Consider the following 12,609-nt stretch of genomic DNA (forward strand, 5'->3'; position numbering starts at 1 on the left):
CCTCCCCCATCACGGCTTCTTTCCCCACTCACATGGCCCTCAACCCCACACTATTCCTCAGTGTAGCCAAACTCCAGCTAATATTTTATAAGCAGTTACAGCAAACCGTTTTTTTTTTCCTTTTGGGATAAAGGCTTTACATTAACCCCTTCCCACCCAGCCTATAGCAGAATGACAGCCGGGCAGGGGATTTACCTTTCTGACCACATGTCATATGACGTCCTTCGGACACACCACATCACTGATCTTGGTAAAGAGCCTGTGAAGTAGGCTCTTTGCCAAGTGATCAGCTGTGTCCAATCACAGCTGATCACAGTGCGAATAGGAAATGCCGGTTATCGGCTTTCCTTTCCTCACACTGACAGCGTATGAGGAGAGGAGAGCTGATCAGGAGCTTTCTTCACAGGGGAGATCGTTCCCATCTGTAATGCATGTCAGAGGCCACCAGTGCTGAACACCAGTGCCCACCAGGGGTGACAATCAGTGCCCATAAGTGATGCCAATCAGTGCTTATCAGTGCCACCTGTCAGTGCCCATCAGTTGCGCCTATCAATGCATATCAGTGCCGCCTATCAGTGCATATCAGTGCCTCCTATAAGTGCATATCAGTGCCTCCTATCAGCGCTCATCAGTGCTGCATATTAGTGCCTCCTCATCAGTGCCCATCAATGCAGTGGCCGTCAGTGCAACCTCATCAGTGCCCATCAATGCAGTGGCCGTCAGTGCAACCTCATCAGTGCCCATCAATGCAGTGGTCGTCAGTGCAACCACATCAGTGCCCATCAGTAAAGGAGAAATATTACTTATTTACAAAATCTTATAACAGAAACTAAGAAAAACTTTTTTTTTACGTTTGTTTAGCAATAAATAAGAAACTCAGTGGTGATTGAATACCACCAAAAGAGAGCTCTATCTGTCTCAAAAAAAATTATAACAATTTTAGTTTGTGTACAGTGTATCATGACCACGCAATTGTCATTCAAAGTGCAACAGCGCTGAAAGCTGAAAATTGGCCTGGGCAGGAAGGGGGTAAAAGTGCCCAGTATGGAAGTGGTTAATAAATAAGTTGACCACTATAAACACCCCTGTCAGTGGTAAATGGTTGGTCTCATCCCTCTCACTGATAATGAAAAGAAAGAATGCAAAAACCACATCTAAGAATTGATAAGCTGTAATAATAATAAATGTTTACTTTTGGGATTAATACAGCTTTAAGCCTCATAGACTTCAATAAGAGCGCATGAAAAATACATGTAAATTAGGGTTGCACCGATACTGTTTTTTTTTTTATGTGTGTGTGTGTCTGTGTGTGTGTGTGCGTGTCTGTGTGTGTGTCTGTGTGTGTGTGTCTGTATGTGTGTGTCTCTGTGTGTGTGTGTCTGTGTGTGTCTATGTGTGTGTGTACTGTATGTGTGTGTGTCTGTGTGTACGGTATGTGTGTGTGTGTACGGTATGTGTGTGTGTGTGCGTGTGTGTGTGGGTGTGTGTAGAAAGGGATTAAAGCACCATCTAGTGGGCAGTTTAAAAAAATGTTAGAACTCACAGTTCATATCTGCCCACATGAAAAATAATCTACATAGGTGTCCGGTCCACTGGTGGTAGCAAATCAGGGCCCCTGGAGGTGCTCATAGCGCTGGAAAAGTTCCAGGACCCTGTAGATATAGGGGGGCGGGAGTGATGTCAGCTTAGGGGCATGGGGAAGTGATGCCTACATCTCCTCCAACCTGTGAGCACCTGCAGCGACCGTAATTTTCTACCAGATATATACTGTGAGTTCTTATATTTTTTAAACTGCCCGCTAGATGGCACTTTAATCCATTTCTATACACACAGGAACGGTGGGAGGAAATGGCATGCGATTTGGACAGGAATCGCACTGCAATTCCTGTTCAAATCGCATGCAATTATTTGCAGTGCTATTTGTGGCCATGCATTTTGTATTGATGCAAATCGCACCACAAAATATTGAGAGCATTTGGGAGATTAACAATACTCACTCAAATGCTTGGTATCCCCATTGGTGCATCCCTAATGTAAATGCATTCTAGCACCAAAGAGACTGTTGGGAGAACGGGAGAAGGACAAGGGAACTGGAAACACCCAGCAAATCTGGATTATTTGACAGCTCTGATGAAGGAAAAGGGTTTGTTCAGTGGCAAACTTACCAACAAAGTGGGTCCTAGTGACAAGGAGAACCCAGATCTGGATATCTGCTTGTTCCTACTGCCAAAAACCTCACCTACAATCTCGGACTGGATGTTGTTGCAAGAGAGCATGGGCTATATACAGTGTCCTTATTTCTGTTTTCTGACATTAAAGTGTAACTAAGGGCAACATTTCTTTTTATTTTGGACAGAGTAAGAGAGGGTTATAAACCCCCAGAAGTTTTATTTTTTTATTTTGCCATCTGTGTCCCATTGGGAAGATTTTCCTTCACTTCCTGTCCTATAATCAAAACAGGAAGTGAGAGAAAATCTCTTCAAAGTGAGGGAATCCCAGTGTGTCACCAGATATAGTGTCTCCATTGAATGATTTGCCCTCTATTACTGTTCTGATGTCAACCCAAAATTTGGGATTTTCTTTTGCTTTCACTGATAACGGTAATTAGGACAAATAAAGAGGGTGAATCTCCCTAATGGGGGGCACAGACAGCAATAAAAACTGAAAGGGGTTCTAATCCTTCTGCACTATAATCAAAGCTAAAAGAAAATGTTTTACCTTTAGTTACACTGTATGTTTAACTTTCTTTTTCCAGAAATAGATATACTGATTTTATCATTGGAATGAACGAATAAATCAAAGAATATGTAAACCAAACATTTCATGACATGTGCCTGCTGTACCAAGTTCTTGTATGAGAAAGTATCCAGTTCTCTTTATATCGCTTCTCTTGTGTGAAATCCCAGGTGTTCCTGCCAGTCTGCTTTTCTAATAAAAACTGACCACACTAGGCAGGAGAACACAGCATGGTCAGTTCTCTAGCTGTTCGGGGGAACTCAGCCTGCTTTCCTCCAATAATCAGAATTTTCCTAACACACCCTCCCCTGCAAAGTTGTTTACTGAGAGGATTAGTGTCCTGCAGTTTTTCCTCCCCCAGCTCTCTAAGATCCCTATGCAGAACAGGGGGGATGTGATCACTTATAGGGGTAAAAAAGGGGGTAAATGGGGTAAAAATGGTATTTATAATTTTTTTTTATATCTATATGTAGAACTACCCTTGTAGGAGTCGCTATTGCTTCCCACTGCTGCACAGCCAGGTGCATAGCATTTCCTTCAGATTTTCTGACACAGAAAACAGTCCTTGCTGTTTTTTGTTGTTTTTATTAGGGGAAAACTTGAAAAATGCCCAGAACTATAGACAAAAGGACAAGTTCCTCCCTATTTTAAATGGAATGGGTTGTTTTACAAGGTGAGGGCTCACATATTGTTTAAAGGGTGTGGCTATAGATTTTAAAGTTCTGGACATGTACCTGGCAGTTTATGGTTAACTAGTTTGTTGAAGCAAACAAAGTCCAGTAGAATTCAATAAACAGGAACATATCGATGATTTGTTTTAACAGTTTCTGATTGTCTCCAATAGAGAGTATGTATAAGCTGCAATTAACAAATACAGATATCTACAGAAAATACCATGGTAGACAAATGTATTCCTCCAATTTATAATAAGACTGATATACAGTGCATCTGGAAAGTATTCACAGCGCTTCACTTTTTCCACATTTTGTTATGTTACAGCCTTATTCCAAAATATATAAAATGTATTATTTTCCTTAAAATTCTACAAATAATATCCCATAATGACAACATGGAAGTATTCACAGTCTTTGCTCAATACTTTGTTGAAGCACCTTTGGCACCAATTACAGCCTCAAGTCTTTTTCAGTATGATGCTACAAGCTTGGCACACCTATTCATGGGCAGTTTCTCCCATTCTTCTTTGCCGGACCTCTCAAGCTCCATCAGGTTGGATGGGGAGCATCGATGTACAGCCATTTTCATATCTCTCCAGAGATGTTCAATCGGGTTCAGGTCTGGGCTCTGGCTGGGCAATCAAGGCCATTCACAGAGTTGTGCCATAGCCACTCCTTTTTTATCTTCACTATATGCTTAGGGTCATTGTTCTGTTGGAAGATGAACCTTCTCCCCAGTCTGAGGTCCAGAGCACTCTGGAGCAGGTTTTCATCAAGGATGTCTCTATATTTTGCTGCATTCATCTTTCCCTCAATCCTGATTAGTCTCCCAGTTCCTGCCACTGAAAAACATCCCCACAGCATGATGCTGGCCTGATGAGCAGTGCCTGTTTTCCTCCAGAAATTACGCTTGCCATTTAGACCAAAGAGTTCAATCTTTGTTTCATCAGAACAGGGAATTTTGTTTCTCATGGTCTGGGAGTCCTTCAGGTGCCTTTTAGCAAACTCCAGATGGGCTGTCATTTGCCTTTTACTAAGGAGTGACTTCTGTCTGGCCACTCTACCATACAGGCCTGATTGGTGGAGTGCTCCAGAGATGGTTGTTCTTCTGGAAGGTTCTCCTCTCTCCACGGGAAAATGCTGGAGCTCTGTCAGAGTTACTATCGGGTTCTTGGTCACCTCCCTGACTAAGGCCCTTCTCTGCCGATCGCTCAGTTTTGCCAGGTGGCCCACTCTAGGAAGAGCCCTGGTAGTTCCAAACTTCTTCAATTTATGGATGGAGGCAACTGTGCTCATTGGGATCTTCAATACTGCAGACATTTTTCTGTACCCTTACCCAGATCAATCCTGTCTCGTAGGTCTACAGACAATTCCTTGGACTTCATGGCTTGGTTTGTGCTCTGACATGCACTGTTAACTGTGGGACCTTATATAGAGAGGTGTGCGCCTTTCAAAATCATGTCCAATCAACTGAATTTACCACAAGTGGACTCCAATCAAGTTGTAGAAACATCTCAAGGATGATCAGTGGAAACAGGATTCACCTGAGCTCAATTTTGAGTGTCATGGCAAAGGCTGTGAGTACTTATGTACATGTGATTTTTAATTTTTTTTATTTATAATATTTATTTATTTATAATATTTATATTTATTTATTAATAAATTTGCAAAGATTTCAAACAAACTTCTTTCACTTTGTCATTATGGGGCATTGTTTGTAGAATTTTTTTTGGAAAATAACGAATTTAATCTATTTTGGAAAAGGGCTGTAGCATAACAAAACGTGGAAAAAGTGAAGCGCTGTGAATACTTTCCGGATGCACTGCACCTACTTATTAAATGACATAATAATGGATGTTTCATGCCTTTTGTTTGTTGTTCAACATGTTGATAACTGATTGTGTTCTCTCTAACCAGAGCCTTTCTCAAAATGACCATCAAGAAGATGAAAAAACACAATTGACTAAAGAAGTCCTTTTAATGCAGCAGGAAGCATGGGAATTGTTTGAACAGTATGAAAAGAAATTGAACTCATTGCATTCCACCGCCAATCGGTACAGAGAGAAAATTAGTGAATCCATTCAGCAACTTCACCAACATCTTTTAAAAGAGGAAAGTGTGCAGCTCGCCAAAACTGAAGATAACGAACAAAAAGCCATGAAGGATTTACAGAATAGAGAATCTCTGGCTTCAGACCTGTGTTCCTCCATTCAAACATTGCTTTTCCATCTCGAAAATGGAGGTATGATAATTGTAGATACTGAAGTACTGAATATGTTCAAGGCAAAGTTAGAGGATCTCTCCAAATTTGAGGTGGCATTACATGGCCATGTATCTCCTATCGTCACACGGGAGTGGAGAGGGTTAAGGCATGTTGTAAAACCACGGCAGAGATCTTTACAGTTTGACCCACAGAGTGCTCATACTAACCTTGTCCTCTCCAAAAATCTCAAGCAAGTGAGGTTCTCACCTCTCGCACAACCCCTCAAAAGTCCCAACTGTTTTGATCCTGGGCTTTATGTCTTGGGGGTTCCTGGGTTCAAGTCTGGGCAACACTACTGGGAAGTGGATGTTGGCCATAAAAGCAACTGGATTATTGGCATTGTGAAAGAGTCAGTGCCAAGAAAAGGACCTCAAAGCCTGGAGCCAGAAAGGGGGTATTGGGTGTTAAATAAACAAGGAGACAAGGTCTTCAGTGGCTGTGGGTTGATATGTCCAAAGTCTATGCGTTCTCCCCTGAGAATTGGGGTGTTCGTTGACATTTTAGAGGGCTACTTGGCTTTCTATGATGTAGATATCACCGGCCTAATCTTTGAAATCACAGGGTGCCATTTTGTGGGGGAGTTATTTCCATTTTTCAGCCCAGGAGTTCCAGCAAAGGAAGAAGATTTAAGGCCATTGACTTTGCTTAACTAAGGCAGGCCATGGATGAGTAGAAAAACGACTGATCCATCAAAAGGAAATCAAAAATGTTGTTTGATTTTTCATACAATTGTGCCAACATTGTTTTGTCATTTTCCCCTCGAAAACACTTTTTTTTTCTTTATTTGCCGAAGTGATGGAATCTATTTTGACCTCTTGACTTGAAATAATAATAATAAACTGGGCTTATTATTTTAAATGGCTTTGCCATAGGTGTGCGCAGCCTATTGGATTAGGGCGTGAACCCCAAAGCTCAAACACACTCGCCTTTTTCTGCAGCCTCAGCTGCACGTGGCAGTGAATGAATAGCAAGTGCTCTGTGCTGAGTGGCTTCCCGTTCATTCACAAACTGAAGCATAGTAAATACAGTTTACTATGCTTTAGTTCGGAATGGACACAGTGAGCGTGTGTGTTCACTGTGTTCATTTAGAAAAGGAAGGGGAAAGTAAATGACATATTTACTAGCCATTCCCACTCTCTATCCCAAAACATCCCCCACAGCAGCGGGTAGGGTTGCCACCTTTTCTTCAAGTCAAACCCGAACACTTTAGCGGCGCACAGAATTATTTTATTTTTTTTAATATAAACTATACATATATTTTGCTATTGAATAGCATTTCTAATCATATGAAGTTAATAACAAGAGTCCTGATTTACATCAGAGTCCACAGAGTTCTCCTTTTACATTTGAACTCGCAGAGTTCCCATCCACTGTAAGGGGGGATTCTGTAGACTCTGATGTAAGGGAGAACTCTGGGGACTGTGACATAAGGGATGCTCTGCGAACCCTGATCTAAGGGGGAACACTGAGAACTCTGATGTAAGGGGGAACACTGTGGCTTTGGTGTAAAGGGGAACTGTGATGTAAGGGGTGCTCTGAGAACCCTGTTTTACCTTAGTGTACTCACTCAGAGGCAGGAGAGAGAAGGTAGGAGACTTCAGTCACAAACAGGGATGGATGGTGAGCTCACTTACCCCTTGGCAGTCAGCACCTTTCATCCAGATGTCTCTGAGGCTGCTGGACTTCAAATTTCCAGCCCCCACTTTCCATTTCCGAGGCACATCTCTGGGAATTGGAGTGTGGGCAGAGGGGTAGGGGCAGGAGGAAGAGGTGCAGATCGAGCCCTCGCTCCTCTCCCATCTGTATGTGTATTTGGGGGGGGGGGGGTTGTTAATAATGGCTTTGGGCAGTGTGAAACAGAGTGTATTGGACACTCTCAGCTTAGACAAATGCAGCCAGCAACCCTTCTGGGAAGCCATAGTCCAGTCTCAATAATGTGTCCGGGTTTCAGGCAGGCTGAAACCTGGACGCATGATGCCAAACCCGAACTGTCCGGGTGAATCCTGGACAGGTGGCAACCCTAGCAGCGGGGGAGGGGGGGGGAGAAGAGAGGACACACCTGGCACCCCCCTGCCCACGCCTATGGGCTTTGCTTCACACACTTCCAGTCCTATCTGTCTTTATTCTTTGTTGTGATTACAAGGCTGCATTACACAAAATGTTGAATTTGCGTGTCTTACAGCCAGCTCTGGCTGCAGGAATATTTTTTTTCCTATAGTAGAAAAACATACACTGCACTAGAAAAAAAAAAACACGCACACAGTACACTATGGGCATCAAAATAAAATAGAACTTTGGTGACAGAGAATGTTCTTTTTTGCTCATGCGCATTTCAGTTTTATTTATTTTTTTCAAGCGATAACCTTATACACGATCAAAATAATTTTTTCTGATAATCATTTCCATTGGTCATTTTTGATGGCAGCATAAAAATCGTCCCTTTGCTGTGGGCACACTAATTATTAGAAAATCAAACTTTTTTTTTTTTTTTACAAGAAAATGTGTTATTTTTTTGACTCATGTATGGTCTGCTTAACCACTTGCCCATCATATAACCTAGATATACAGCAGCAAGGCAACTCCCCTGCCATTTCCAGGTGCATGCCGCCAGCGACCGAGCTCTGCTGTGATTTTACACAGCAGAAGTCGATCAGCGGGTGCCGGCCAATAGATTACCGCCGGCACCCGCCGATCGTCCGGAACACACACAGAACAGGACTCTGCCTATGTAAACAAGACAGAGCCCTGTCCTTTCAGTGGGTAAGTAATAGATTTTCTTTCCCTGCAAGGAATTAAATTGATTACTTCCCCTAGTAAAAGCACAACATACAGTTCACATAAACACTGGTTAGGCACACATTTAACCCCTTGATCACCCCTGATGTTAACCCCCTTCCCAACCAGTGTCATTAGGAACAGTGCATATTTTTAGCACTATAAGTTGCTTTTTTTTAAAGTTTAAAAAAAGAATTAACATTTTCTTTTTTTTTATATAAAAATAACTTTTGTGCAAACCAATCAACATATGCTTATTAGATTTTTTTTTTACCACAAATATATAGCAGAATACATATTAGCCAAAATTTATGAAGAAATTCTATTTTTTTTTCACATTTTTTTTATTGGATGTTTTATAGTAGAAAGTATAACATTTTTTTTTTAAACATCAGCCTTTTTTTCTTTATAGCGCAAAAAACCCCCCCCAAAAAAAAACATAGTGGTAGGAAAAAAGGACATAAATTGTATCTGGGTACAGAGTTGCACCACTACGCAATTATCAGTTAAAGTAACGCAGAAAAGCTAATTTACACAAGAAAAGCTATTGTTCTACATTGGAAGAAACCTGGGTCCCCTACGCTTTCATATTGGAAACAATTGGTAAATAATATTCTTCCATTGCATAGAGATACTTACATGAATAGGGGTTGTCCTAGTTAGTATGATAAAGTGTGGGCAAAGTGGCTGGACAAACCGTATACAGCATTGAATGCCCATGGGGGCCATTGTTTATATGTGCGTAGTAATGTTTACTTGAAAAAATCTTTAGCTCTTTTTTTTTTCACTCTCTCCATTGGATAAATTATTGTTATACTGGATTTGAAAATTTGTATTATTATATTTTTGGTTCAGTGTGTATGATGTCTTGTTGCGTTTTGTTTTGTTTGCCTGTTAATAAAAATGTAAAGATAAAAAAAAAAGTAACGCAGTGCAATATAGCAAAGAATGGCCATGTCATGAAGGGGGGGGGGGGGTAAAACCTTCTGGAGGTCAAGTGGTTATCTGGCTAGTAAGGAAAAGGAGGTTGTATAGATGAAAGATATATTTTGTTAATATATAGGCAGAATTATAGGTGTAATTGTAATTATTGGATATTGCTGTAAAAGGTATAAAAATAAAACACTAGAGATACTAAAGATATGCTACATCTGCAGAAAATAATGTTCTAAATGTTACTACCTCCAATGACGGTCTTTTTTTTTTTTTTGGGGGGGGGGGGGGTGTGGGGGCAGCAAACAACCATTCTTAAAAAGAAGGTATTCATGTTTCATTCCTTTCACAAACGTCGAAAATAAGTTGCAAATCACGCTTTTATAGCCCAAATATCCATCCGCATATCCAGAGCTACTGAAATATGGTATAGATAAAGCATACCTCCCAACTGTCCCTAATTTTGGGGGACTTTCCCACGTGTAAAACCAAATCGCTCTGTTTCTTTTTCTCCGTAGTTGTCCCTCTTTTTTGGTCTAATTTACCAACCTCTATAACAAAATGTTCTATAAAACTGTTTTATCACAATAAACATTTAAATGATTGGTATACTGGAAAGGCATTATAATGAGAATAACCGTGTTATGTATATTTTGAGTTGAGTTCATGGTTTAGAGTTGTTACCTGCAATTTATTTGAATGTATTGTAGATTATACATTATTGATGTAATGCCTGGAACTGCCTCCTGTGGTTTAAATAAAATATTTGAAAAAGAAAGAAAAAGAAGAAGAAAAAAAAGAGAATAACATGGTAATAAATGAAAATGTGGGTTTAACCAATCATTTTTTGCACATAAGTTCTTCAGGATCTGTGAAAATGGGGGAGGACATGCTCTTTGCCTACATACTTTGCACTAAAAGGTGATTCTCTTTCTTATGTCAGAAACTTGAGATGTATGGATACAGCCTAGTATAATAGAACCATTTATTTTAAACTGTATACGATTGTTTCAGGGTTTTTGGCCATCATCAGTACAGTGTGGGGTAACCATGGTCTCTTTGGAGTATGGTTTAGAACCCAACGAGAAACTAGAACCATTAAGATTATGGTGAGAAGGGACTAACGGAAGTAAAAATACCTCCAACTACATCAGTGCTATTAGAGCTATCTCAGAACAAAATGTATGCATATGTCTCATTCCATCATATATTCCAAAAAAGAGAATTATTTCTCATTTTAGGGCAGTTGACAGAGTCAATAAGGACTATACAACCCATTTTTATTGAAGCATTTACCCCCCGAGGGGCCACTAACAGTGATAGGACACAAAAGAAAATAGAGAAGCTGGTTTTAGTGAACTTGATCATTAGATCGACTTCAGTACAAGCAGCCTTCAAATAGATAGATTGAGATTTGGCTGATTCCTACCAAACTGGCCAAATTTCGATCTATCTATGGCCTGCTTTAGGTAGACCTCGTGGGAGAAAACACAGCGAGGTGAGCAATTTGGCCCACCTGCCCACTTTGTAACAGTGTGGTTATGGCTATGATTAGATTTATAGCCATAACCACACTCAATTTGCACATGTTTGGCAAATTGAGATATGGGAAGAGGATAGGGGACTTATGGGGCATGTTGTAATTTTGTTAAAGCGTTGGTGGGACAATGATGGTGCCAAAAAAGCAAGATCATTGGTAATGTTTGGATGGTTGGTTCAACCTTAATGGTCACAAATATGTATGATTATATAGTGTTCATGAAGAAGGTAATTATTAAGATTTTCCAGGTGAACGGTGGTTTAAAATGACTTGTGTGTACCCAACGAGCTGGTTGTGAATGGCTGGTGGCCAGTAGGGGTCAACAACAGAGTTCATGTATATTTTGAAAAATTGGTGTCCAAATTATGGTTTTGTTATTATCTTGTTATTTAATAAAATCCGTGGCCCTAACTCTCCAATTAAAAAAAAAATGTGTCATAATATTATTCATTCATTTAATTATTCATTCATTCATTCATATTCATTATGATTTTTAATGTGTTTGGTTTTGATGTTCAATATCACTCCGACCTCTCAGCTCTACCTGGGACATGAAACAACACCTGTTCATAAAGATCAAAAATGATTGTCTCAGTAGTAACCATTGCATGTATTTGATTTCATGTATTTAACCCTTTGAGGACCATAAGATTACCGGCAATTATTTTTTTTTAGTTCTTACATTTCAGTTGCTGTAACTAAGCCACTTCATGATGAAAAAAAGTATTTTAAGTTCGTAATCAAATTATACAGGCAATTAAAAACATGGGACAAATACGTCCCTTGGTCCTCAAAGGGTTAAAGGACAGAAGTGCAGAGATTTTCCAGTTTGCAGGACAACAATGTAAGTTACCAGCAGACAGAGTGGTTGTCATTGGGACAGGCTAATACCACAGTTAACCCTTTACACACAAATTGCTAGCCCCCACTATGTGCTTTAATGGAAACACACACCCTTTACAACATCTACTGTTGCAATACTGACCTTTAAAAAAAATGTATCACTTGCTGCCACACCGAGACAGGAATGTAAAAGCATTTACAATTTGGCAGCTTTCTATGAAGAGGCAAGACTTTTATTATGTACCTGGTGGTGACTGGTTAGCTGCAGGGGCACCTGCAGCTAATCAGTCAGCTAACCAGGGCACCTCCTGCCCAACACTCTTAAAGGTGGGGACAGAAAGTGAAAGAGCACGGTTTGGCACAAGTATCTAAGTCACAGGCCAGGCGGAATCTGTGCTGAAGCCAGCTCGGTAGAGCTTGAAGCTGTATATCTCTGGACAGGACTAGGACCCAGAAACAGCTGGGCACCATAACAGAAGAAAGGCCTGGGGAGAAAGCCAAGGTTAGCAAAGCCCGGCGGCAAGGTAGCAGAAGCAGTATGTAGGCAGGTATCCCACTGTGTTCATTTTAGCTAGGCTAGTGTGGCTGCCAGGGCTACGGGGAAGTGGTTGATACTGCTTTGCTTCCCCTGCTCACGTTCGCAGGCTTTTTTGGGGTCCAGTCTCCTGACCTGTGATATATAAAATGTAGATTTGAAACATTTTTTTGGTTCACATTTCCATCAGCACCCAAGAAAAAAGGCACCTCATCCCAGTAAGATATATTTTAAACAGTTAGAGAGAGCAAAAAAGGGGTTTTTACGGTGCTTATTGTTCAGAAATATAAAGAAGGAAAAAGAAAATATA

General features: G+C 40.6%; 1 protein-coding gene across 1 annotated transcript in view; it reads left to right on the top strand.

Annotated features, from left to right (window-relative positions):
* The window catches only part of LOC143935674 (zinc-binding protein A33-like), a 49,379-nt gene extending 39,706 nt beyond the window's left edge, over positions 1 to 9,673 (top strand). The window contains exon 3 of the mRNA XM_077459715.1: positions 5,328 to 9,673. Coding sequence (XP_077315841.1) covers positions 5,328 to 6,326 — 999 coding nt within the window. The 3' untranslated portion in view covers positions 6,327 to 9,673. The remainder of the gene's footprint in view (positions 1 to 5,327) is intronic.
* The last annotated feature ends 2,936 nt before the right edge of the window (positions 9,674 to 12,609 follow it).

Source organism: Lithobates pipiens, unplaced genomic scaffold, assembly GCF_037356315.1.
Source record: "Lithobates pipiens isolate NorthernLeopardFrog02 unplaced genomic scaffold, aLitPip1_a1.2 Scaffold_28, whole genome shotgun sequence".
In the NCBI taxonomy this organism is placed as follows: domain Eukaryota; kingdom Metazoa; phylum Chordata; class Amphibia; order Anura; family Ranidae; genus Lithobates; species Lithobates pipiens.